Source organism: Ovis aries, chromosome 1 (genome assembly GCF_016772045.2).
Source record: "Ovis aries strain OAR_USU_Benz2616 breed Rambouillet chromosome 1, ARS-UI_Ramb_v3.0, whole genome shotgun sequence".
Taxonomy (NCBI): domain Eukaryota; kingdom Metazoa; phylum Chordata; class Mammalia; order Artiodactyla; family Bovidae; genus Ovis; species Ovis aries.
Genome location: NC_056054.1, coordinates 187,632,828 through 187,659,830, shown reverse-complemented (window position 1 = coordinate 187,659,830; position 27,003 = coordinate 187,632,828). Strand labels below are relative to the sequence as shown.

The 27,003-nt window shown below is 38.4% G+C and overlaps 2 protein-coding genes across 7 annotated transcripts in view; one reads left to right on the top strand and one right to left on the bottom strand.

Annotated features, from left to right (window-relative positions):
* FAM162A (family with sequence similarity 162 member A) overlaps positions 1-3,416 on the bottom strand; it is a 41,232-nt gene extending 37,816 nt beyond the window's left edge. Inside the window, exon 1 of one of the 2 annotated variants that reach the window (XM_060418567.1) lies at positions 3,157-3,416. In XM_060418567.1, the coding sequence (XP_060274550.1) occupies positions 3,157-3,199 (43 nt within the window). In that variant the 5' untranslated portion in view covers positions 3,200-3,416. Of the gene's footprint in view, positions 1-2,186; positions 2,314-3,156 lie in introns of those variants that run through there. The other variant, XM_004002974.6, reaches the window with a different exon arrangement.
* Positions 3,417-3,490: 74 nt separating this feature from the next.
* Positions 3,491-23,814, top strand: MIX23 (mitochondrial matrix import factor 23). Of its 5 annotated transcripts, XM_042232172.2 has the most exons (6): positions 3,491-3,548; positions 6,736-6,818; positions 12,552-12,677; positions 15,435-15,581; positions 20,064-20,123; positions 20,633-23,814. In XM_042232172.2, exons 3-6 carry the CDS (start codon positions 12,567-12,569, stop codon positions 20,699-20,701), a joined length of 387 nt encoding a protein of 128 aa, XP_042088106.1. In that variant the 5' UTR covers positions 3,491-3,548; positions 6,736-6,818; positions 12,552-12,566; the 3' UTR covers positions 20,702-23,814. The 5 variants fall into 5 exon arrangements, 4 of the variants coding, with proteins under 4 accessions (XP_042088106.1, XP_011951024.2, XP_011951021.2 ...); XR_009601353.1 differs by lacking the exons at positions 6,736-6,818; positions 20,633-23,814 and adding an exon at positions 17,506-17,627 and having other exon boundaries at positions 20,064-20,113; XM_012095634.4 differs by lacking the exon at positions 6,736-6,818 and having other exon boundaries at positions 23,506-23,814.
* Positions 23,815-27,003: the final 3,189 nt, after the last annotated feature.

Sequence of the window (27,003 nt, the reverse complement as noted above, 5' to 3'; positions counted from 1 at the left end):
ATGCCAGCTATGGATCCTCTCTTCCCCAGACAGGCATACAACCATAAAAATTCGAATATAATTTCCAAGGTTCATAGGCCCTCTTATCTGTAAGAGGTCCAAGAACCAAAAGTTAACAACACTGACCTATTTCTACAGCTACAACGACAAAACAATAAACAAAACCAAGATCATAAAAGTCTATATTCTTTTTGTTTGTTAAGGAAGTATAGATTTACAACAGAAATGATTAAAAATAAGGGTCCATCATTTAAAGGATTAAGCGCTGGCTTTTTGAAATTTCATTCACCTAAAGTATCTCCTTCCAAACAATATTCTGGATAAGTGAGGTATGCCTAGATTATGTTTCTATCTGATCTACCTTTCCTTTAGTAAGGCTGCCAGTTAAATCACTCTTCTTACTTGAAAACTATTTGCATATGAATGACTGCTTCAGTTTCACAAGTAAATCTGCATTTCATGACTCTTCCATTTCACACGAAATAGACCCTGTCAGCCATGAGAAATACATGTACATACATATCTGAACAAGCAGCTCGAACAAAGCAAATTTGAGGGCACTGACTCATCTCCTGACTCTAACATTTTATGGTGAAGTGAACTGGGACAAGTCATCTAACCCTCAAACCTTTGTTTATTCATTTGTAAAATAGGGAGGGGATGATAAGAGTTACCTAAGAGGGCTACTATGAATAATCAATCACATAAAACAATGTAGGTGAAAGTATTTAGATATAAAATGGGCAAAAGTGAGTGAAAGAGCAGATTGCTTGGAGTTGCTCACAAAATATCAGACATTCAGAGATCCTTTGGACAGAATTGCTCATATAACATCCTTAGAGGATCTATCTGGAGCAAAACAAATTGTCCTTAAATTGCTCAAGGAATTTTGTTTTGACTGAGTGCCCAATAGTAAAGTTCTTAAAAGTTTGCAAGAGATTTTGGAATCCTTATAGTGCATAAATGTATTAATATTCTCAAAGCAAGAACATGAACTAATTAAAAACATTCAGTCTTGGTTCCATAGTCAAAGTCCCTTTTACAAGACATTTTTTAGAGAGCAGAGATTCTTTTGCTTACCTTACTAAAAAGGTTAACTGGATGTATACAAAAGACTTTAAGCAAATTAGTTCATCAAAACTGAACAAGTCAGTGAAATCAATCTTCTCTAGTGGAAAGGGTATTTGTCTTAAAGGAAATAAATAATATTCAGTCTGAAACAAGTTTTCCTGCCTATTCGCCACTGAAATGCAATATAAGCCATGCAATGGATAACTTTTTCTACGTTATTTCATTTACATTTACAATGTTCATTTACATTATCTCAATCACTAAGTTTAAGGCGATTCTCTCTTTAAAATGTGAATTAAACAACTTTTTTGGTACTAAGGAATCAATCATTACACATTATCAAAGGTCATGAACAAGACCAAAAGAATGATTTGCCCTGGTGTTAGAAAACAGACAAAAGGCAAATACTCTTGACTTCTAAGCCCCTAGTAAGCAAAGGCTCTGTTGGTTCCCAAGAAGGCTAATTAAGTTCTGACTCCCAAAAAGTCATTATACGAATGTCTACAAGGAAAACAAAACGCATGTCCTGCGTTTAGGTAACACTTTTCTCTAAGAAGTTCAAAGCACTTTATTGTAGAATCATTTAAAAGAAATGTATCCTCCCCCCACTTTAGGAAACCAAATACTACTATTCTGGGAGACCTTAAATCTCTCGCCAAATCAGATACCAAATGGGTAGGAAAACCCAGACTAGAAATTTTCTCTGAGGGATAAACTCTAGAGATGGTTGGGGGTGAGAGTGAGGAGGACACTAAGACTCATGGAAAGCTGAAGCACCAGTTCTAGGAACGGCAGGTGCATTAAGAACTGACTCATAGGGCCTGGGGGGTCGCGAAACTGATCGTAACAAGGGCTCATTAAATTGGAGGCAGCTGGGTGGATGCAGAGCCTGATGCGAGGGTCACTCCTGTCCAGTCCGCATGTATGGTTACCAATTGCGCGCTCAGCCCCTGCGCTCTCCCACTATTACTACCCTGTAAGCAGGATCCCGACCTACCTGAGGGGAATGCGTAACAGAACAAAGCAACTACCAGGCCTAACGGGGCTGCAGGCTTCCTTCACCCAAAGCGGCCACGTTGGCTTCCCGCCCACCCTCAGCGCCGCCCGCATCTCACCAGCCACCAGGCGCAGGCCGCGGAGGCTCCCCATGGCCGCCTACTCCGCCGACCAGCACAGTGCCCCAAGGCCGGCGGTGGCGCGGGCGAGCTCAATGTCACCACCGAGCGCCGAGAAAGTGAGGACGAGAGCACCAGTGGTGGGCGGGGCTTGTGGAAGGTGAGGGCAGAGCCGGAGGGACGAGCGTGGCAGGGTGGTGGGCGGGGCGTGCATGACGAGAGAGTGATGGCCGGTCCCTGTGGGCGGGGCCCGAGCGATGCGCGGAACGTGCGGGTCGTGCGTAGCGCTCAGACAGTGCGGGTAGCGGCCTCGCCCCGCCCCGCACGGTCCAGCGTTTTGGCAGAGGGGTTAAGAAAGCTCTTTTAGAGTCTTGGTTTCCAGTGCCATTGCACAGCATTCTGTGCACCTAGGAAAGTACCCGTTTAAAATAGAAAAAAAAAAGTAAATGCTTATTGGAGGACTTTCGTGAACTGTAGACCCGAAGTCACACTGCCTAGATAAACCAGTATTTCAGAACAGTTTTTGCAGTGTTTTCAGTGAGTATGTACATGACTTTCTCAAAACTACATAATTGGGTTCTTAGTGACCAGTAGCCTTGGTCTCTTGTTGGCTTTGGGAGTATCAGGCCACCTGAGAAATTCACATGAAAGCGAAAGTTGCGCAATCGTGTCCGACTCTGTGATCCCATGCACTGTAACCCGCCAGGCTCCTCTGTCCTTGGAATTCTCCAGGCAAGAGTACTGGAGTGGGTTGCCATTTCCTTCTCCATTTTCTTCTTCACATACATGTTTCCTATTTGCCTATTTTTATAAAACATTTTACTATTTCTACACCTAAACATCTTAATCACCTCTTACCCAATACTGCCAGAAGTGTCTTTTCTTGACATTTCTTGCTGGAATCAAATTCTTAAAGAACAAAAGCCCCTCTGCTTTAGGGACGGGTTAAGAGAGTTAAGAAAAATCTTACTTCTACGTAAGAGTTCCTCTTCGAATCTGGTCGGTGGGGCCATTAAATTGTTTCCCTTTTGTAAGAAAATGGGATTGGCGTAAAACGATCCCTTCAAGTTCTGACATTCTTCTATCTATGCGCTGGGGCCAGTTCCAGGAGGACAAGTTAAACGCATAAGAATGAAAAGAAGGATAGCAGCGTTACGGGCTTCAGTGTGGATGAGGAAAAGCAGAAAACATAAACCTTGAACTCAGCTTTCTTGCTGAGATTTCCCTCTCAATATTTTTTGTTAGGCGGCGCCGCGGACACCTTTGCTCCGCGGTGATTGGCTCGGAGCGGGGACCTCGTGTTTGTCCAATATGGCGGCGCCCAGTGGCGGTGTGAACTGTGAGGAGTTCGCCGAGTTCCAGGTGATGGGGTTTTCCTCACGTGGCATGCGTACCCTTCCTTTTGTCCCTGGACCCTATTCCCTTCTCTGGCCTGAGAGGGATATGCCGACTAGTTGTATCTGAAGCGGGCAGTTCAAGACTCCTTTTTCGAGCCATTGGAGGTCATGGGGGCGCGAGCTTGGCCTTAGGGAAGGAAGCTGCCGCGTTGGGGTCATGGTTCTACCTACTCCTCCCAGCCCTTGAATAACTGCACCCAGAAACTCTGGTGGTTCTGCGGTGCCAAAGCCGAGCTCGGCCGGGTGGGTAGGGATTGTGTAACGATTGTAACAACCTTCTAGCCGTTCTTTGAACTCAGTTCTTAGCTTCTGTCATTCCCCTCCTACTTTAAGCTGAGCATTTGCAAGAAAGTGAAGGAGAGCTTGTTTACTTGATTAAACAAAAAAAAAACTTGTTTTACTATTTTGATGGAGCAGAACTTTTGGTGTCTTGGAGGGGCGATTGATTTTAGTACCTGCAATGGTGCTCTGCCTTCTTAACCATTAGAGAAAATACATTTAAGAAAAAGGTTGTATCTTTTATATATAAAAACACCAGAGGTCCAGGGCTAATTATTAACCCACGAATTAAAGAACAAAGGGTCTAGATTTTGACCAAGTTGCTATGAAAATTCTACTATTGTAGTCATAAATCTGCTGCTGTCTCGATAAACTGTTGAATTTAAGTCATGAAAAGGGTACTTTAAACTGGAGATACCGAAAAATCTGTTCATGTATCATTGACCTCTGTAGTAAGCTTTGTTCTTGGAGCCGTTTTTAGGGAGTAATATTCTTGAAGGTAATCTCAACAGATTGAATTATTTGACAAACATCATTTAATCAAAGAAGTTTGTGTGGGTTCTTTCCACCATTATATACATCCTTTTCACCACTTCAGCTGCACAGATTAGATCAGCACAACAGCAACAGACTGCAAATGTGATCAGAGTGCCCAAGAGATACAAAAGTTGTAAAAATCTTAAATAAGATAGAAAAAAGACTTGGATTCTAACATATATGAAATGTTTAAGATTAACTGGCACATTTGTGGCCTTGGTCTTGTCATATTAGCCCTGTGATCTAACTTAGTGAGCTCAAATAATTGAGCAATGCTAACCTTCAAGTTTGTGAGAAAGAGCCCTGGTTAGGGAGTTAAGTGTTCCAGGTTCTAGTACTGCTCCTGCAATTAACAGCTTTGGGACCTTGAGCAAATCGCCTAACCCCTTCCATAATTAACTTTTGAATCTGTAAAATAAGATAATGTTAAATAACGCTTAAAACTGCTTCCACCTCTGTTTATTTGAATCTCTGAAACAAAATTTCTGAGGATATCTTTGAGCTGTTGAAACATCCAACCGTGCTTGAAGAACACTTTTGATTTTCCTTTGGACAGTCAGATTATATATTATAAGTGGGGCAGAAGCTTAATTGTCTTGGAGAACCATTTTATTCGCAGAGATGATATAAATAAAAACATCATAAAATGAATCTCATTAATGAAACCTGGAGAGGTTTTTAGATTGTTTTTCTTTGTCAAACGTGTGATTTATAATGGAGAATTTGTTGTTCAGTTGCTAAGTCATATCCAACTCTTTACAAATAATGGAGAATACCCTTGGTTAAAAGTCAGAAGATCTGGTTTTCCAGATCTGGCTTTGGCATATCATTTTACCTCATATTAAAAGAATATAAGAACATTTACCCCTGTTGCTTCAGAGTCACAGAAATGTAAAAATATATATATTTTAAAATGTAAAAGTTTAGTATAACATTTAGGTTTTAATGGATTTTATAAAGTTATAAACTGTGATAACTGGCACACTAACAAATTATGAATCAAAGTTTATATTTTTAGAACTATGAAACCATTACATTGTGTATGTAAATACCTTATATATGAAAAGCCCTGCGCTGAATACTGTGGAAGAGAAAAAGAAAATCATGTATTTTTATTATGAAGATGTTCAAACACTAGAAAAATTGAAAGACTTTTACAATGAATACTCGTGTACCCAATATCTGGATTCTACAGTGATTCACTGTATCTACTAAATCACATATCTGTCCCTCAATCTATCCATTGATCCACATTTTTAATTTTTTTGGATGTATTTCAAAGTAAGTTGCTAGTTCATCACTATGACCCATTTGTGGCCACAAAGGGAGAGAGGTCTCTGGTGTCTTTTCTTTTTACAGTGACATCAGTTCTATGGGATTATTGTCCCACGCTTTATGACCTCATTTAACTTTTTATTGCTTCCCTAAAGGCCCTGTTTCCATGCAGCCGCATTGGGTTTTAGGGCTTCAACATATGAAATTGGGGGCAGGTTGGGGGGAGGGCATAGTTCAATCCATAACAGATATCTGCTAGGTACCAGGCACTTGGAAAACTGAGTAAAATATAAAAAGAGCTCAAGTTAGGGTATAAAACATGTAGAAGATGTTTAGAATATGAGGACAGTGTTATAACAGTTCAGAGAGAACTAAGTCAAAGAGATGTAATTGAGCTGGGTCTTGGGTGGATAGAACCAGGGTAATTCTCGACAGAAGAAACAGTATATAGACAGAAAGTTTTATGTGTTGCGGGGGAAATAGAAAATTGCTGGAATTCTGAATTTGCACAGGAGCATATTTGGATTACAGAAAAGATTGGAACCAGGTTATGAAAGGCCTTGAATGCCACTTGTGAGGTTTCAGGAGTCAGTGAGCAGAGTGAGGGAGTTGATCAAAAAGATGCTTTTGGAAGATTCATTACTTCTGCCACAGTCTGTCTTTGTGCCCTATCATTTTTGCAGTTAGCTTTGCTGTAGCTCTTATCTTCAGTCATTCTTTTCTCTACTTAATTTCTCCTCTTCAACCTAATCTCCATAAGACTATGGCTTCATACTGTTATTAATATCTTCGAAATTTTAAAATACGAACCGTGCATCTAATTTCAGAATTGTATGACTAGGTATAAACTACCAAACATAGCATACAAGTCTTTAAAATCCAATCCCAAAGTGATTCTGCTTAGTTAAATCTCTTACCACTGCCCTTATTCGTACATATTCTCTCTTCCCAACCCATGCCACTTCCAATATACATTTGAACTTTGCTGTCTAGCCATATAGGCCTGCTTTTCCCTGACCACATGATGTTTTGTCATTTGTGCTTTTTTTCCCACTTGACAGCCTGAAATACCTTCTTCCTGACCCTATCTGAGACCCAGTGCATGTATTACCTGAGCAAAATCAATTGAGCATTCCTAGGATATGTAAGTTTTCGTATTTCTGATAGGAATATTAACTTACAAGATTAATTTTGAATTGTTTGGTAATTAAATATAGACTGAATAGGCTATTTTCTAGCATCCATGGTGGTTTCTTTTGCAACATGCCTAGCTGCTCTCTGTTCCCATGCCTGGGAGTGCAGAGGACTGCAGACGATTCTGGCAGTTGTAGGCAAGTCTGTATTTCTGGCTTGCAGGAAGCACACTGTGAACATTGTTGTAAAAATGGAGTTTGAGGAACCATGTCTTCTAAAAAGAGCACCATGTGAATGGGATCTACTTCTGGGTACCTTCTGGCAAAGTGAGGAGAAGAAAGGTTAAATTCCAGATCATTCTATGAAGCACATTTTAATTTTACTGTCATGTAATGGACCTTTTACCTCTCCCTATATACTTTGAAAGCTTCCTAAAATAATAAAAGGGATTTACCTAAGATTAACCTTAGGAATAGAGTGTAGTATAATTGTAGGGACAACAGGAGGTTTTCGCTACCCCTCCTTGCTGCTAGACATGCTAGCCCTTCAGTACTGAAATTGCCTTCCAAGAGGGTGAAATGAATGAAAGATAATGCATGAAATACAATTCCAAGATAAGTGCCAGAATAATTTTAAAGGGTCAGTCTAAAATTAGAGATTCATGATGTATCAATTTCTTGTTTTGAGGAGGGTGAAAGGAGAAGCTACTACAAAGTTTGAAGTTATCTTTTTGCTGTGCTTTGACACTTAAAAGCTGATTTAGGGTTCCAGCTCCTATACAGAGAGAGCCACTGAACTGTGTATATTTCTGTATTATCTCTGTGGACTTGTGTTGCAGTTCATTGTATGATGTCTGCTCAAGGGTGTCTTCTTTATATTTTCTTGGCGAATTTGTGAGAAAGAAGGTACATCGTTGGAGCTAGTATCAGGTAGTCAGTCAGTAATTCATTTTGAATGATACACATGGTTTAATGGCAGGATTTATGTGCCTGCATTAACCTTCATCTGCTCTCAGCCTGTGAAGTCTGCTCAAGCTTTTCTCTAGACCTTGGAGCTGCCTGAAGAGCCCTGGAACTTTTTGTAATAAAGAAATTTGTGCCTAGTGAGGTAGTTTGTAGTTCTTTTCCTTTTCTTTTTGCAATTTTGAAAGCAATTCCTTCCTAAGTCTTACTCCCTTTCCCTTCCTTGAGCTTTTCTAGTATCTTTTTTCCTATCTTAAAAATAGCTTATGATTCTCAGCAATTCCCAAACGAGTACATTATCAGTTTAGAGATTGTCATTATATCATCTCGAATTCAGTACTGTCCAGTAGAATTTTCTGTGATGGTAGAAATTTGTCCTGTACAATATGGTAGCCACTAGCAGTATGTGGCTCTTGAGCACTTCTTGAAATGTAGCTCATGCAACTAAAAAACTAAATTCTAAATTTAATTTTAACTAAAATAACCTCATATGGCTAGTGTCTACTATATTAAAAGCCAAACACTCGATCCTATATTGATGATTCTTTAGCACACAGAGAGGACTGATATATTTGAAAATTCACATTTTAGGTTCCATTTGTAAGACTTAAATTGATTCATTACCTAGTTAATGCTGATAAATTCACATTGTTATAAGGAACTTAATAGTTTATCCAGATTGTTTTATCAGAGGGAAAGTTGGTTGTATTGCTGATGATTGTACTCAAACCTGAAGTTCAAAGTAAGTCATAATTCTGGGAAATGTGAAGATATATAATCTTTCACCTGCATTGCTATACTAGTCTCCTAACTAACCTCTTTGTATCTACTCTTATTCCTGTCTAATCCATTTTCCACATGTTAATACTTTAACCTAAGCAGTTATTTCAGAATACAAACCCTATCATATAACTCCACTGTATTTAAACACTTCGTTGGTTCTCTGTTTGCTCTCAGGAAAAAGACTAACATCCAGTAAGGTGACCTATAATGGTGGGCCTCATTTTACACCATACTTTGTCTTACCCTCTATGCTTAAGCCATGTTAACTGTTCAGTCCATTAAACATTCTATTTAAATGACTCCTGTAAAGATGACCTATAATTTCCATCATGTTAAATCTAAGAAGTTAATTTCTGTCCACATCTTTATTTACTTCTAGTAACATTCAACAGGCTTCCCCGGTGGCTTAGATGATAAAGAACCCACCTGCAGTGCAGGAAACCCGGGTTCCATCCTTGGGTCTGGAAGAGCCCCTGGAGAAGGGAATGGCTACCCAACCCCAGTATTCTTGCCTGGAGAATCCTGTGAACAAAGGAGCCTGGTGGACTATAGTCCATGGGGTTCCAAAGAGTCGGACACAACTGAGTGACTGACATTCAACACAATTGACTGTTCCTGCCTTGAAACCGCTCTTCTTCTCAGTTCTGTGACATCACAGTCTTTTTCCTGTTTATTCTTTAAAATTTTATGTCTTTGTTATTTTGTTGGTTGGGCTGGGTCTTCGTTGCTGCACGTGAGTTTTCTGCAGTTGTGGCAAGTGGAGGCTACTGTAGGTTCAATGCATGGGCTTCCCATTGCCGTAACTTCTCTTGTTGCGGAGCACAGGTGCTAGGTGTGAGGGCTTCAGTAGTTGCAGCATGCGGGCTCAGTAGCTATGGCTGGCAGGCTCCAGAGCACGGGCTCAGTAGTTGGTTCAGGAGCTTAGTTTGCTCTGTGGGTCTTCCTGGACCAGGGATCGAATCCCTGTCTCCTGCCGTGGCAGGCAGGTTCCTATCCGCTGTACCACCAGGGAAGTCCTCTTCTGTAGTTTCAGATGCTGGACTTCCTTCTTGATTGTTAACCCCCTTTATTACCTATAGTCTCCTTCAGGGATCTCTTCCAGTTTCCTGGTGTTAGAGAAATTAATTTGGAGAATTCCCTGGCTGTCCAATGTTTAGGACTCCAGGCTGTCACTGCTGAGGGCCCAGGTTCACCAAACTCTTAAACTATCTTTATGTCTTGCCTGGACCACCATAGTAGTCTGCTCAGTGTTTCCATTCTCAACTTAGCAGCTGAAGTTGTCTTTTAAAATACTGTTATATCATTCCCTTGCCTAAAACCCTGTTTCCTTTAGAACAGAATCCTTAATTGTTTCTGTGGTTTCCCTTGTCCTTCATTTTCTCATCAACTCAGCTCTCACCTAATACCACTTTTTCACTTACTCGCTTCCAGACCGCTTGCCTTCTTTTTGTTCTTCAAACATCCCCAAGTTTGTTCTTGCGTCTTAATTTTTGCCTTGTTCCCCAAAATGTCCTTTTAGTTGGCTTATTTGTGTCATTCAGATCTCAGTTCAAATGGTATGTCCTGGAGAGGTCTGTCTTGATCTCCCTGTGTAACGTATTAGCCCCTCAACCCCACTGTTCATCTCATTACTACAGTTTTGTTTTTTGCATACTTTTCTGCACTGAAAGTGGCTTGTTTATTGGGATACTTGTTTATTATCTGTCTTTCCCATGAGAATTTTGCTCCATAAGAGCAAGGACCTTTTCTGTTTTACTCATCATTGTAGCCCTGGTGTTTAGAATAATGTCTAACATGTACTAGACGTTAGTAAATATTTTTTGAAGGAAGAGTGAGTTAATGAACTCTGTGCTCTCTAATTGCTTCATATGTTTGAAGAAGAAAGATCGCTGAGGACTCTCATCCAAGGAAAGCTTTATCTGGAAGGTATAAACTTTGGCTTCAGGATCAGTTTGATTTAGACAGGAGGAATGATGAGAGTTTAAAGGTTTTTTTGTTTTAATAGGCAAGTTGTGGGAGGTAAAGTTTGCCAGGAAGGTCCCTGTGTACTACTTAACTATTTTTTGCCTCTCTAAATAGTGCTGCCACTGTTTGTTTGGAATTTGCCACTTATTGACATTGTATATCCTCTACTGTGTATAAGACATTTAATGTGATGCTTGCTTAGTTAGTATGTTGAGATTATCCCCTAAGAATTCCAGATTACAGAGTATCTTGATACCGTTGACCAAAATAGAAAGATACAAGCAGAAGTGATAAGATAGCAAGGTTGGTTTTAGACCTGACATTTGCCTGTTTTTATTAGTCTAAATAATGGCCTTCTACAAGCTGTTTTACTTCAAAATTGGATTCTGGAAAAGGACATTAAACTACTAATTAAAGAATAATAGGCTGGTCAAAGAAGTTGTGATACCCCCACTGAATGGGATATTTATGCATGTATTAAATATGTCTTATATTTTTATAAAAATATTTGCAGATATGTATAGAAAAACTAAATAATGGTTAACAATGGATAATTCTATTTTCTTTAAATTTTTTTCTAATTTTCTAAAATGATTATGTAATTAATACTTTAATCATAATAAAAGCTTATTTTAACAAATGGATAAAGGGAAGGGAATATAGCCAATATTTTATAATAACTTTAAATTTAATAAAATCTATAAAAATACTGAATCAATAAATTGTATGTTTGAAATTAATATAATATTAATAATCAACTATAATTTAAGTAAGTTGTCACAATCATATGGTTAAATAATGTATAAAATTCACACTCATGCCAATTTTCAAATGAAAACCTGTCATTTTTAGTATGCCCAATAAATAAATAAATGGATGGAAGAAATGAAGAAGTTGATTTCAATCCCGGATTTAAGTTTGGCGAAGAAATAGGTTCATATATTGAAAGAGGTTGTTAGATGTTTTCAGTATTATATTGAATATATATGTATATATATACCTAGTATTATACACTTCTATTTTCTTGATGATTTTCAGTGATTGTTTTGTGGGGCTGGGGTGAGGTGGGAGTGTATTAAAAGAGAAAGAGAAGAGTATATACTATAAACATTCTAGAGTTTATATTATTTGGAGTCAGGAGGTAGCTGATGCTCAGCCTTCTTTAGTGACAAGTGAGAAGAAGTACCCTAATCAGAATGTGGGGAGAAGGGACTATGCTGGGTTGGGGTACTCATCAGAGTCTTTCTAAGTCCCCTGCCCTTTTGGTATTTGTATTTTGATGATTGTTTTTTGAGAGTTGGATCCTCTTTTAGAGGGGAGAGATCCTTGGGAAATGTGAGCCTGGGTAACTGAGAAAAGGTAAGGCTAATTTCTGCTTGTTGTATGAACAAAAAAACACAAAGATTTGATTCCTTTGCTAGCAGCATACTTTTTTTGTTACAAAAATAATATATACTCATAGTAAAAAACTAAAAAAACAAAAAGCCTAAAGGCGGGGTTGGGGGGGCCGCCTAAGAGAGTATAGATTAATTTCTGCATGTTAATCACTGCTGATGGTTTCTTACATATCTTTATAGAAGTTTTCTATCTAGCATCACATTTTAGAGAGAGTGACAAGGAATAGAACAAGCAATTATGTTGGATTGTTTTGGACAAATTGAAGTAATCAAGTTCAGTGGAATCCTTTTTGGCTGTATGCTAGAGATAGAAAAAACACACAGTATTTGCTAAGCACCATGTGCCAGCAAATGGGGTTTACAAATGAATAAAAAAATCTTTATGCTTAAGACAATCACATTTGGGCCAAGGAAACAGAGTTGTGCCAAGTATTAGAGTTACTATTATATAAACTACCTGTCAGTCTTTCCATAAAGATTTTTCTGTGGTTGTACTGTATATAGCATGGTTTCCCCACTCCTAATATACAGTGTTGTAACATATCCAAGAGCTTTAATTATTAATTTCTGCTTAACTGTTCTTATCACTTAACTTTCCATTCAAATTATTATTCTTTTATTTTAAATATTGTATAGGAATTACTCAAGGTGATGAGGACGATTGATGACAGAATAGTACATGAATTAAACACTACGGTTCCAACAGCTTCCTTTGCAGGGAAAATTGATGCCAGCCAAACCTGTAAACAACTTTACGAGTCAGTAAGTGTATCTTTTGAGTCTTTTGTGCTTCCTTTATGTCTTTCTTTGCAGGCAAAATAAGAAATCAATTGGCATATAATTAAACTGTGGAAAAAGAATGGAATCTTCACGTTTTCTTGTCCACACCTGAAGGTGTGTAAAAGTTTTGATCTGGTTTCTACAAACTAAAGAAAGCAATAGTCTGAGAAGATATGGTTCTAAGAAATGGGGAGATATAGTTCTAAGAAATGAAAACAGTCTCCCCTTGTGGGCAGACTCTAACTTAAGGAAACCTTACACATTAAAGAAAATAGGAGAGAATGAAACAGTCAAGTAAAACAGTGAGATAAAAGCAGGGTCTTTGAGTGAATCGGTGTTATCAAAGCTAGACAGCTGATACAAGGAAGAGTTAAAACCCTTCACACTTTCTGTATCTCCTTTCTTCCCTTGCTCATCAGGAAAGGGAAAAGAAACATTTGGCAGGAGAGAAGGAAAAGCCACAGATAAATTGTCCTACCAAGGGTACAGGTTCAGTCCCTGGTCAGGGAACAAAGATCTGGCAAGCTGTGCAGCCAAAAAAAAAAAACATGAAAAGATGAAAATTTTAGACCAAAAGAAGTTCTCAAAGCTGTGGTAAAATAAAACTGGGAAGTTCTAGGTATACCCACTGTAGACTCTTTTTTGAATCATTCGCCTGCCCCACCCTAAATGTCTTCATTTCAAAATTGCTTTCCCCAAATCAAAGGAAATATGGTTATGATATGATTATCCTTCAGGATTTTTCTCCTCTAACCACAGTTTTGCCATACTGAGTTTCTTAATAAATATTATCTCAATTCCTTTGATAAACGCTTTATATATCAGAAATAATTCTCATATGACCAAATCCTCAAGCATATGATACTGATTAGCCAGTAAGCCTGGTTTTGTGTTATTTTTTCCTCTGGTAGGTTTATGTCACACCAACTATTACTCTTAGTTGTCCTCATTTCTTTGACATACATGTACAGAAGTCCATGCGTGTTCCTCTGGCATACACTTAGGTTTGAATCTTATTGAAGGATGATCTTGAAAATAGTTGACAATACTGAGTAAAAGATGATTTACCCAGTCCTTCCTGTTTACATGGCTGTGGGTTCACAGAGGGTCTAATGTGAAGGAAAAGTAAGCAGGTGAGGGTAGGAGCATAGTCAGCATCCAGAAATGTATCCACCGGGAAGGTGCCAAGTTCAGGAGGGGAACAGTGGAGGAAAGCCCAACTGCGGAAGGAAACTGGTGAGAGACCAAAAGAGAATTACTGAATATTTAATAAAATGTATACAATTTGAATTTGATTTTAAGATGTAGATAGAAAAATGAGAATATTGTGTTCGACTTCTAGTTGATGCTAATGCTGTTTGAGCAATTGCTGGCAGAGTTAGACAAAATATCAAAGTAATTAAATAGCATTTAGCATCTGAGTAATATATTGAGTCATGTTGCCTCTAAATTTTAGAGGTGGAAAGGGGTATTAGCAATAATTTACCCATAATTCACAATTTTACAAAAGAGGGAACTGAAGCCTGTAAAGCTAATTATTTAGCCAGTCTTACACAACCTCAGGGAGAGTTTCAACTCTGACGGTTATTCTGTTTGGGGGAGAATAGTTCTGTACCCTCAATGCCTCCTTTAATTTTCTGTAATTATACCTGAAGGAGTTAATAAGTAACAGACGTAGCATACTAGCTAGTAAATATGGGCCTTGAGGCTGTCCTTGTGAATCCTAAATGTTACAATGAAAAGAATTAGCATATTAGAGGAATTTACTATAAGTGGGATTAATGTCTATTAGGCAATTCCTTTTACATGAGTACAATTTATAAGTAATGTACTTTTAGTATTACTCTCTAAAATATAAAGATTTATTTTTTCCTGGTATCTATTAGACCAGTAGTTCTTAATCACAGGGTTCCAATATAATCATTTAAGAGATCTATTTCAAATAACTTATGAAGAATGCTTATAGAATGGTTGTCAGTCCTGTATTTTATGTATTTAAGATATATATAGTGGTTAGGTTATTTCTATTACAGCTGTCACTAGCATAGCATTAAGGTATTCTCCCTTTGGACTGAAAAAGGAATGATATAACATGATTACATGGAGCAAGCCAGCATTTAAATTTTAGTTGGAGGTGAACCACTGTTAGCACAATTGATGGAGTTAACAATCTCTACTTCATTTACAGTTTTTCCTGGTTAATACTTTAAATCCTGAAAAGAGTTCTGTCTGACATAGGTAAATGTAGCTTTCTTTTGTTTTCCTTTATTAACTAAAGACTTTTATACATCACTTGCTTCATAACTTTTTGCACTTGTTGACAATGTGAGGCTGGGAAAAAAAATCAAAGGACGAAAAAAGAGAAAGAGCAGCAATAGTAAGTGGCTCAGAAAGTGTGTGTGAGTAAGTATAGGGTAGATGAACACACAGATGCAATCATGGGAGAGAAAGGAGTTCAGAGAGGAGACTGAAATGAGAAGCCCAGCAGGAGGAGTGTGGGAAGAGAAGTAGGGAGGCCTGGGACTGTAGTGAGGAAGACGACAGCCCAGCCTCTCACTTCCTCCCTCACAGCCCCTGCCTTTGATCTACTTCATTCAGCACAAACTTCTCTTCCATAGACTCAATTTTTAAAAATTATTTTAGAAAGTCTTACATTTCTGTAGTCTAAAATTTAAAAATACTGAAATGTGACAAATTGGTGTGATTTTTTTTTTCCTTTTTCTTTGTTTGTTCTTTTAGTTGATGGAGGCCCACGCTAGTAGGGACAGAGTCATAAAAAACTGTATAGCTCAGACCTCATCAGTAGTAAAACAGCTCCGAGAAGAGAGAGAAAAGAATTTGGATGATTTAACGTTATTAAAGCAACTTAGAAAAGAACAGACAAAGGTAAGTTGGATAAGGTTTACATTTCTAAGGCAAGGTTTCCATACTTAGCCTTCAAAAGAAAAGCAGTTTTTAATATGAAAAAACCAGAGTAAGATATGCTTATTACTTAAAATGACCAGGAGGTTAGTACTTCATTCTTAATGGGCTTTATGTTATTGCGCTTTAGTGTTAATTAGTAAATTAATGTGCATTTTATGATTGTATGTAATGTAGCAGCTTTAGCTAAAAAAAAGCATGTAATCATGTTATTTCCATTCCTTTATATATTCTACAGTTAAAGATATAAGGATTAATACAGATCAACACCATGTTAAAATATTTGTGGAAATCACATCTGTATCTATATTTTGAGTCTTGAATTGAGAAAAAACATTTTAAAAATATATTTACAGTTTAAAAATATTTATCTCTGGTTTCATCTGTAGGAACCTGCTAAATGTAATACAGATGTTTAGCTTCAGGATGTTACCCTCTTCAGCCATAAAAATGTAGTACAGTACTGTTTAGATATAACCAGGTACACTAGAGCCTCCTTACATTTATTTCTTTGCTATGGAAAAGATGGTATGGGTCTTTGACTCTTTTCAGACTCTCCTTTGTTTCTATTTCATTTCCCATCCCTGCCATTTTCCCTTTTAGGAAAACACCAAGCATCCACTGAGTGATATGTCGGAGGAAGCCTTATTTTCCTAAAGTCAGCTATTATGTAGATGAGTGTAGACTTCAGAGTAGAGTTAATGAGGCATAGCTATTTCTTTACAGCCCTTAAATGTGGCAGGTCAAGAAAACAGTGGAAATGTATACCATATTTTATTTTCTGGACTGCATTACTGTCTTTTGGTGAGGGAATAGCTCAAGGGGTAACTTTTTATTCTGGTACACTTTCAAGCTCTCAGAAAAGTTGCACAAATAGTACAAGGAACTCCCATGTACCCTTTACCTATATTCACCTTTTGTTTACATTTTGCTCCACCTGCTTTACAATTCGTTCTCTCCACCCTTCCTACCCTTTCCTCCTTGCCTCCCTTTTTCCCTGTCTTCTTCCCCCTCCCTCCATACACATTTTTTTTTCTTAGCATTTTGAGAATATCCTGGGCACATTATACTCTTTTACCCCTACATATGTTGGTTATTCCCTAAGAATAGGGGCTTTCTCATATATGCTATTGCTGCTGCTTAGTCCTTCAGTCATGTCCCAACTCTGTGACCCTATGGACTGTAGCCTGCCAGGCTCCTCTGTCCATGGAATTCTCCAGGCAAGAGTACTAGAGTGGGTTGCCATGCCCTCCTCCAGGGGGTCTTCCCAGTCTATAGATCAAACCTGGGTCTTCTGCGTTGCAGGCAGATGCTTTACCACTGAGCCACCAGAGAAGCCCTTCTCTTAACATGACCGCTGTATAATTACCAAAATCCTGTCTGCATTTTAAGATGGCATAATAGGTGACTTACTGGTCCTTGCATGTTGGGTAACTGAAAATCCAGTGTGACATAGAATCATGTTTTCATACTGAACAAGTTGTGAAGTTTGCTGTCTGTTCAGTGGATGTAGCCAAGTTTTGTGAAGGGGACCTTGCTGTCTCTTAGGTCTTGTCTTTGGCTGCACACAGGAGAGTGTGTGCACTCTCTTAGTCATCCTACTGATGCAGTGTGTCTCACTGGATACAGGATTCATCCACCATCTTCACTGTTCCCTGTGTTCATGATGACTGCTTCAGCCCTGTGCTTCACACCTGCTCAGTCATTAGTCAGCAGTGGGCTCTTCAGTGAACTTGGGCTGTAAAGGTCATCTTAGGAGGCGTTTTGGAAACCAGCCAGTGAGTTATGAAAGGTAGTTTCCTAGCCTGTGACATTGCATGGGACTATAGTAGAAGGTAACAGTGGGTAGTACTTAAGCAAATAAGGAAGCTTGGATTTTTTCTTCAAGTTTGCTGTGAAGGTTATGGAATCAGAAAGAGGCAGCTCTTAAAGATGTTCCAGCTCTACCTCATCATTTTCTATATGTGGAAACTGACTCAGAGATACTGACCTCCCCAGAGTCACAAACTAGTAAGTAGTGGGACTGGGCTTGAATCCGTCTCTTCTGACTCTGAATTCAGCCAGTGTTTTTACATTAAGTTGTGACTAATAGTCAAATTCTGATTACTTCAGTGAATAGTTTATTTGCATACGATGCCAATCTGAAAGTTCCCAGTTCTTTACCCTGACTCTTACCTCAAAAAAGCCTTGCTGGAACAATATATCTGCTGTCACCTGTTCATAGCCTTTGAGAGGAATTTTACCTGTGTAAGTCCCAGAGCCTCAAAAACAGCTATCTCAAAGGTAGCATTTTGTTGGTGCCACTGAAATTGTATTAGAAGCTGGCTGTAATGTCTGCCATGTTCAAGAATAGAAGAAATAGTGATTATAAAGGCAGATTGCTCTGAGGAAATCCATCTACCACTTGGAGGTTTTGTAATCTTGTAAACCAATATGAAACTTCTGAATTTCAGTTTGTAAAATGCAGTTGATACTTAATATCTTTTATTTTGGAGGGTAATGATTAAATTGTATAATACATGTAAGAGGTAACATATTGACTGATATGAAGTAGCAGATTCTTTCCTCTTTGAATCTCTGGGACTCCATATTCGTTCCATTAATGCTCTCTACAATATCCTCCCAACCAGTGGTTTCCACCTTTTGTTTAACCAGTATTAAGAGAATTGAGGGGATGTACAGTCTTACGTGGCAGTGCATTCTCTTTTTGGACAGCTGTAATTTTTCAGATATTTTCTTACTGTGAAAATCTGTCTCCTTGTGACATGTAATTACTGATCCTTAATCATCCCTCTGGATAAGTCTAAACCCATTTCTACAGGACACCCATTTAAATATTTGAGAGCAGTTATAAACACTATCTTTGGAGAAGGAAATGGCAACCCACTCCAGTGTTCTTGCCTGGAGAATCCTAGGGACAGGGAAGCCTGGTGGGCTGCCGTCTATTGGGTCGCACAGAGTTGGACACAATTGAAGTGACTTAGCAGTAGCAGCAGAACACTGTCTTAGTGGCCTGTTGTAACACTGTTCTTTGAAGTTGTTCCTTCTTTGGCAGAAAATCCGGGCTTTGACAGAGCTGTGAAGCTTTAATGATTTCTGTGTCTATATAGCTGATTAAAATCTGAAGCTGAAGTTGTTCTCGTTTAAGCAGGCGGGCTTCCTCAGGCTTGTTACTACTCCTCAGCACAGCAGACATGCTGTCCTTCCTTGTTCGTGGTTTCAACCCTATATTCTGGTGCATACCCTTGACACCAAGTTTTGAATCTAAGAAGGGAGTTTACAAGGAGCATTGAATCAGTACCACATCCAGTCTTATTAGTGTTAGATGCACATTTCTCAAACCTGTCTGAGCTGTACTCCTAATTTATGCTTAGGTGCTTTGGTCTGGGTCCCCACCTCTTTGTCGTCCAAATCTTGTCTAACTCTCTGGCATTTTTTCCCCTAAATCTCCTGGCCTGAGGACATCATCCTGCTGTTAACTTCTTGGCTCCCTCAACCTGTGGTTCATACTCTTTTTCTGCTAATTTTCCTGAATACTTCGAGGTTCTCCTCCTGGAACTAGTTAGCTTCCTTTCCTGTCAAGTCTCTCTGAGCAGAGGCGACTAGGAATATGATGGGTCCTGCCATCTGGACCTGGCAGTGGGATTAGCTACTTTTTTGATGGAGTTATTAGGTTGGCAGTTAAAAAGAAAGAAAGACTTTTTTAGCATTTTAGACCTCAGACCTCTGGCCGTATGATTAAGGTATGGAAAATTCATCCCTTTCTCAATTACTTGAGCCTTTTATATCCCCCTTCTCTGTTTTTCTTCCTTTTTCTTTTTTCTTTTATTCAAATCAGGTTGCCACCTCCTTGTCCTTTTTTTGTTTTGTTTCTCTGTGCTATCTTTGCAAATCTATACTGTAGGATCAATAAGTCAAACTGGAATTACTGAGTTAAAGGACATGGGAATTAACATTTTTGCTAAGTCTTACCAAATTGCTCTCTATAGAAGTTAAAATAATTTGTACTCCTACAAAAAAATATATGTGAGTGTATCTTTCCCCATACCCTCACTAATACTAGGTTTTATTGGAATTATCAAGTTTCTTCTTTAAAAAAATTTTTTTTGTCATGTTATGACTCAGTTTGCATTTCTTTTTGCATAAGTAAGAGTGTGCATTTAAAAATAGGTTTATTGGCCGTTTGTTTTTTCTTCTGTGAACTACCTTAGCTTTTGAGTTTTTTTTTAAAGCTGTCAGTAATATGCAGCAATGCTTGAGAACTATGGCTTTATAAGATTTAACAATTGATTACATACAAGAATATCACAGAAGGTTTTGAAATCTAGCCTAAGTATTGACAAAACATCCAGGAACAGCAGCTGGTTTTGTTAGGAAAACATTATAGAGTTTGGTTTTAGTTCTTTAAATTTTCATAACTTCATTTTTGTGTTCCTTTTCTTGCAGTTGAAATGGATGCAGTCAGAGCTGAATGTTGAAGAAGTGGTAAATGACAGGAGCTGGAAGGTATAAAATAATGTTGATTCTTGGAGGGAACTAGGAGGGGAAACAGAACTAGCAAAAGGAAACAAACCAAGGGAGGAGGGGGTAAAGAGTGCCTTGGGCTCTTAAGAGTAAAGATCCTTCATTTACAAGCAGTTGAAGGTTCTACCTTTTTAGAGGGGTGGGAGTTGCAGTTAGAACCCAAATAGAGCCGTCTTATAAACAAAGTAGCCGTACAGTCTCAGGGGGAATTGCGTGGTTGTCATGGTAACAGAATTGGAGACATTCTATATGATTCCTGATATTAATTGTGGGCTATTTGATATTTAGACTCATTAGTTGTTAACTTAGAACCTTTAGTCAGCTTATTTAAGTTAGCCTTTCTGTGATTAGTTATTTCCATAAATTTTCATATTATTAACTACCCTTCACAATTGCTCGTTTTCTGACATATCTGATCATGAAACTTTCTTTGTATATAGTTTCATATGGTTTCACCGGTATCTGATAATAGGGCTTTTTATGGCTCCTAGATTCACATGCTCCTTATTACCACCTGCTGCTGCTGCTTAGTTGCTTCAGTCGTGCCCAACTCTGTGTGACCCTATGTGTGACCCAGCAGGCTCTTCTGTCCGTGGGATTCTCCAGGCAAGAATACTGGAGTGGGGTGCCATGCCCTCCTCCAGGGGATCTTCCCAACCCAGGGGTCGAACCCAGGCCACCTGCATTGCAGGCAGATTCTTTACCACTGATCTACCAGGGAAGCCCTATTACCACCTACATGATTCTAATTAGGAGTTAGATTGGGGGACCAGGATCCTAGGACTTTACATGTAGTTAAAAACCACAAAATTCTGACTTTTTAGTTTTCTGGAAAAGTATGTTTACATTCCTCTCTAAAATTTCAAAGATTTCCAAAGGGCAAAATATATTGAATCTGAAAGAATGAACTGAAAATTGTTTTATCCTTTGAAATTAACTGATGGAATTGGGCTGAATCCAGACGGAGGTCAACAGAACCAAAAACTAGAGTGTACCAACTTGCAGAGCCCTGAATAAACTGCAAAATACAAATTGACTTTCTTTGCTTTATCACATTTATTTATCCTATCGTTTTTGCTAAAATTTCGTATTTCTGCCCTTTCCACCTATGTGATAAGATGTTTGCTCCTTGAAAGATTTTGGCAAAATTTGTCCATTTTTATTCTCTAGAGAGATAATATTTACTCTTGCGGTGGGATGGGGATGGGTACAATGAACATCTGGTTTGGAAAACCCAGTGCAGGGATTGATGTATGTAAAATGTAGTAGGAAGAATGAGGCATTTTTGGATTTGGTATTACTTTAAAAGAAAATATGCTCCATCCACTCCACATATAATGAGGCTATTTGTTTTCAAGGGAAGAAATTGTAGCCATGGTGCAATAGGCCAGCAAAAATGGTTGAGAAGTTATTTAGGGAAAGGATTTGGAGAGACTCAGACAGGTTGTGTATATCATCCCAACCAGTGTGTCAAACCACTAATCTGAAGCTTCTGATCCGAGCATTGGGAACTCCAGGGACATGTCAGAGCTAGGAGCTATAAGAAAAAAAGGCCAGAAAGAGTCTATATAATTTCCTCGTGTTCTAATTGTGAGATACATATGCCAAAGAGCATGTAACATGTCGAATGTAAAGAATATTAGTAAAATGAACATGTATCTACTACCCAGTTTAAGAAATTGGATACCAGTACCCTATGTAGATTTTTCTTTTATTTTTATGCTAGTCCATTTTAGCCAACATGGGTTGGTTTCTTTGCAGGATTTTTGTTTGTTTTTTTACCTAAAAATGGTTAGTTCCTTACATCAGTAAAGTATGAGGGTAAATTCTGAGAAAAAATTGTTTTACATTTTTATAATTTTTTAAATTGGAATACAAAATTCTTTAGACACATGATTAATTTTTTAAAAATATTAAAAGATATACAATAAAAATTCTACTGTCATGCCCCTCTAATTTTAACCACCTCCTTTCCCTTTCCTCTGAAAGGATGTACATGCTTTCAGATATTTGTAACTTTAAAATTTTGTTTGTATGTGTACACACATATACGTATATTTTCTCCTTTATCAGATAAATGGAAGTGTGTTTTTCTTAATATATCTTGGAGATCTTTCCAAATTAGGATGTAAAGAGATTTCTTATTCTTTTTTTATGTTTGCTTTATATTCCATCAAATGGCTATACCAAAATTTTTATTTAACACAGTCCATATAACAAGTAATCTTCAAATGTTTTTAACATTTATATTTGTTTAGTTTTTAGGAAGCAAGGTAAATAGAACAAAACATTACATAAATTTATACAATTTAGCAAAAGACTGGGCTCCCTTTGTAGATTGGACTTCCCTACCTACATGGTGGAGCATCTGGCACTCATTTAGAAAAGCATGACACACACATACAAAAAAGAAAAGCATGACAGATATCTAAATAAAATCTACATTATAAAAGAATTTTTAAACAGTTTTATCTTAAAGTTAATTTAGATATTTTGTCAAACTGTCCAAAATATGTGATATGGAATTAAAATATTTGTGAGTTACTAAATAAGCTAACTTGTGATGATTTTTGTCCTTGAATAATTTAAATTTTATTAAAATAATGAAAATTATTTTTTTTGAAAATTATTTTATAAATGAATATCAAGGCAGTCTGTGCTCTTCAGTTCAGTTCAGTCGCTCAGTCATATCTGACTCTTTGCAACCCCATGGACTGCAGTACACCAGGCTTCCCTGTCCATCACCAACTCCCAGAGCTTCCTCAAACTCATGTCCATTGAGTCAGTGATGCCATCCATCCATCTCATCCTGTCATTCCCTTCTCCTCCCACCTTCAATCTTTCCCAGCATCGAGGTCTTTTCTAGACTAGGCACTGTGCTCTTAGTGCCTAGTAAGTCAGTTTGAATTGGTGAGGAAACACCTCTGTTTCCTAAACCTGTTGACTTGGGGCAAAGAAGGTTATGAAGTGAAGTGAAAGTCACTCAGTCGTGTCTGACTCTTTGCGACGCCATGAACTATACAGTCCATGGACTTCTCCAGGCCTGAATACTGGAGTGGGTAGCCTTTCCCTTCTCCAGGGGATCTTCCCAACCAAGGGATCGAACCCAGGTCTCCCAGATTACAGGCGGATTCTTTATCAGCTGAGCCACAAGGGAAGCCCAAGAATATTGGAGTGGGTAGCCTATCCCTTCTTCAGCAAATCTTCCCCACCAAGGAATTGAACCAGGGTCTGCTGCATTGCAAGCATCTTCTTTACCAACTGAACTATTAGGGAAGCCCCAAAGAAGGTTATAGTCACCCGAAATTTCAGGTCTAATTTATACTGGATGACTCAGTGACCTTTGTTTCTGTTCACGTCTTAGGTGTTTAATGAACGCTGCCGAATTCACTTCAAGCCTCCAAAGAATGAATAAAAAGATACTTTTTTTTTTAAGATGGACCGGGTCATCTCATAAAGAGTCAAGCATGACAGACATCAATGTGGTGGGCTTCCCAGGAAGATTTCTGAGCCAACAGTCCAAGACCTTTTGTTGATTTCAGCCCCACTTAGCCAAGACCTCACATATAAATAATTCTGATAATTATGGAGAAATCAACTGCTATTTTATACTGATTCTGTAAAAAAAAAAAAAAGTTTTGTAACTATTAAAATAATTTTCTGACTCAGTGTACATAATTATTTGATTGTTTTCCCAGTTGAGATAGTAAGTTCTTGGAAGAGTATTTGAATACAATTTCAGTATGTAATTTGATTTATATTGTATCTTTTTGAATTTTACAAATTTATTGACATCAGCGTAGACCTTTTTGGTCATTGATAGTTTTATCTCTTATTTATCTCTTTAGGTTTATTGCTTGTAAGTTAAAGGGAAGTAATATGGCCTGGATACTGTTCAAGGAAACTCTCTTAGCACCTTATTTTTATATGCAAAAACTATTGTTGGGTGGAAACATTTTCCTGGATAATGTTTCTGTGGACAGTGAAAAGGAAAGCAAAGTAAAACAAGTTCAGAAAATGGAAAAGTAGAAGATGGCTTGCATGGTGGACTTCTAGTACAGGGTGATTGTATCCATTTTCTGTTGTTGTTTAACAAATTTAACAGCTTAAAATCACTCCTGTTTGTTATCTTACAGTTCTGTAGGTCAGAAGGCTAGGAAAGCTTGACTGAGTTCCCTGCCTGGGGTCTCAGAGGCTGCAGTCAATTTGTGACTGGCTCTTGTCTGGAGTCGCCAGGGGAAGAACCTGCATCCAGGCTCATTCAGTTGGTAGAATTCAGATCCTTTCAGTCCTAAGACTGAAGTTCCTGATACCTTGCTGGTTCTCATCAGCCACTCTGAGCTTCTAAAAGCCATCCACATTTCTTGATGCTATGGCCTTCTCCCTTTTCAAGCTAGCAATGGTGCATTGAACCCTCATTCTTGGAATCTGACTTCTTTTCCACTATAAGCCAAACAAACTGCTTTTAAAGGGTGTATATTAGTTTTACCATAATAATTTTCCTTTCTTTTAACTTAAAGTCAACTGATTACAACTCTAATTATATCTGCAAATCCCTTTTTCTGGGTAATGTAACATCACAGATGTAGTGTCTCATATTCACAGTCTGAGGAATTAGCGTGGGGCTTCTTGCAGAGCCATTCTAGGAGTCTGCCTACCACAGTTTAAACGCAAGCCTCCTGGCTCTGGCACAGTTGGATCAACCCACCCAGCAGGGTTGTGGATAGGCTTGTGTGTTCAGTGTGGTGACTGTCCAGTTGTACACTAGAGCATTTTGAGCGTTTACCATGGATCAGATACTGCTGTAGTTGCTGAGAATATTATAAGACCTACTTTTGTGAAGATTATATTACAAGAAAAAAATATCCTAGTGCCAGCAATGAAAAGGATTTTCTATAGGACTTGCCTGTTGTTGAATGGTACATGACAGAAAAAGTGAAAAAAGTGAAAGTCACTCAGTTGTGTCTGACTCTTAGCGACCCCATGGACTGGAACACTCCAGACTCTGTCCTTGGAATTCTCTAGGCAAGAATACTGGAGTGGGTTGCCATTCACTTCTCCAGGGATTCTTCCTGACCCAGGGATTGAACCTGGGTCTCCTGCATAGATTCCTTACTGTTTGAGCTACTGAAGAACCCACATGACAGCTGATATTTAATAATTATTAGATGTATGAGTGAATTGAATGGATTCATGAAAGAATAAAAATAAGACGCAACAAAGATGTCCAACAGGGAATTCAGAACCAGAATCCTTGGAAAAGATTTATAACAGCCTTTCCAGCATTTCACGTCTGCTCTAAAGTACTGTCTAGTAATCCAATTTTAGCAGGATGCTTGAATCATTCCAATATTATGAAAATGTAATTATGGTATGGATGACTTTTAGTGTAAATGAACATGAGTGTATTTAGTTTGTGATAAATGGCACTTAAAGCCTCAGTTTTTAAGAAATGGGTGGTACATTGCTTTTGAAAGGTAGATTTGTGTGCTGAAACAGTGTCTTGCATGTAATTGCTGCCTTACAACAATGTTGTAATGTTGCTTTTGCTGCTTAAAGGATAGGTAAGTGTTAGTCACTCAGTTGTCTGACTGTTTGTGATCCCATGGACTATAGCCCTCCAGGATCCTCTCTACATGGAATTCTCCAGGCCAGAATACTGGAGTGGGCAGCCATTTCCTTCTCCAGGGGATCTTCCTGGCCCAGGGATCAAACCTGGATCTCCTGCACTTCAGGCAGATTCTTCACTATCTGAGCCACCAAGGAAGACCCTGAAGGATAGGTAAGATTTAGCCAGAAAGAGAGAAAAAACAGAAGGTACAAAAGTTCAGAGAAGAGTCTGGCCCTTTCACTGCAAAATGGAAGATAACCATGGAGGAAATACCGATGATAATCCATTTGCAAATTCTTTGAGTGCCTTCCACTTCCAAATTTGAGGCACTATTAGCCACTACTAATAGTGCTAATCAGTTTCACTGCTAATCAATGAACAATACAGATTAAAAAATGTTTTCTTCTCAAAGAGCTTTCTCAAAGAAACAGTGACAGACTATTTTCTTGGGCTCCAAAATCACTGCAGATGGTGACTGCAGCCATGAAATTAAAAAAACTCTTCTTGGAAGAAAAGCTATGGCAAGCCTAGACAGTATTATTAAAAAGCAGAGACATTACTTTGCTGACAAAGGTTTGTCTAGTCATAGCTATGGTTTTTCCAGTAGTCATGTATGGATATGAGAGTTGGACCATAAAGACAGCTGGGCACCAAAGAACTGATGCTTTACAACTGTGGTGATGGAGAAGACTCGAAAGTCCCTAGGACAGCAAGGAGATCCAACCAGTCAATCCTGAAGAAGATCAGTCCTGAATATTCATTGAAAGGACTGATGATGAAGCTGAAGCCCCAATACTTTGGCTGCCTGATGCGAAGAGATGACTCAGAAAAGATCCTGATGCTGGGAAAGACTGAAAGCAGGAGGAGAAGGGGATGACAGTGGATGAGATGATTGGATGGCATCACCAAGACAATGGACATGAGTTTGAGCAAGCTCCAGGAGATTGTGAAGGACAGGGAAGCCTGGTATGCTGCAATTCATGGGGTTACAAAGAGTCAGACACAACTGAGTGACTGAGCAACAGCAACAAAGAGCTTACATGTAGTAAGGGGAGACAAACCATAGAAAACAATTATACAGCACGCTAAGAGGTGATAAAGTTCCACACCCTCCCTACCGAAAAGCAAGTAATCAGAAACAGAGGTTGCAAATGACTGTTTAGCTAAGAGAATATTATAATGCTGTTGATCTTTGAAAAGTCAATTGAATTAGAGAATGAAATGTATCAAATAAGTATAGTAATAAAAAGG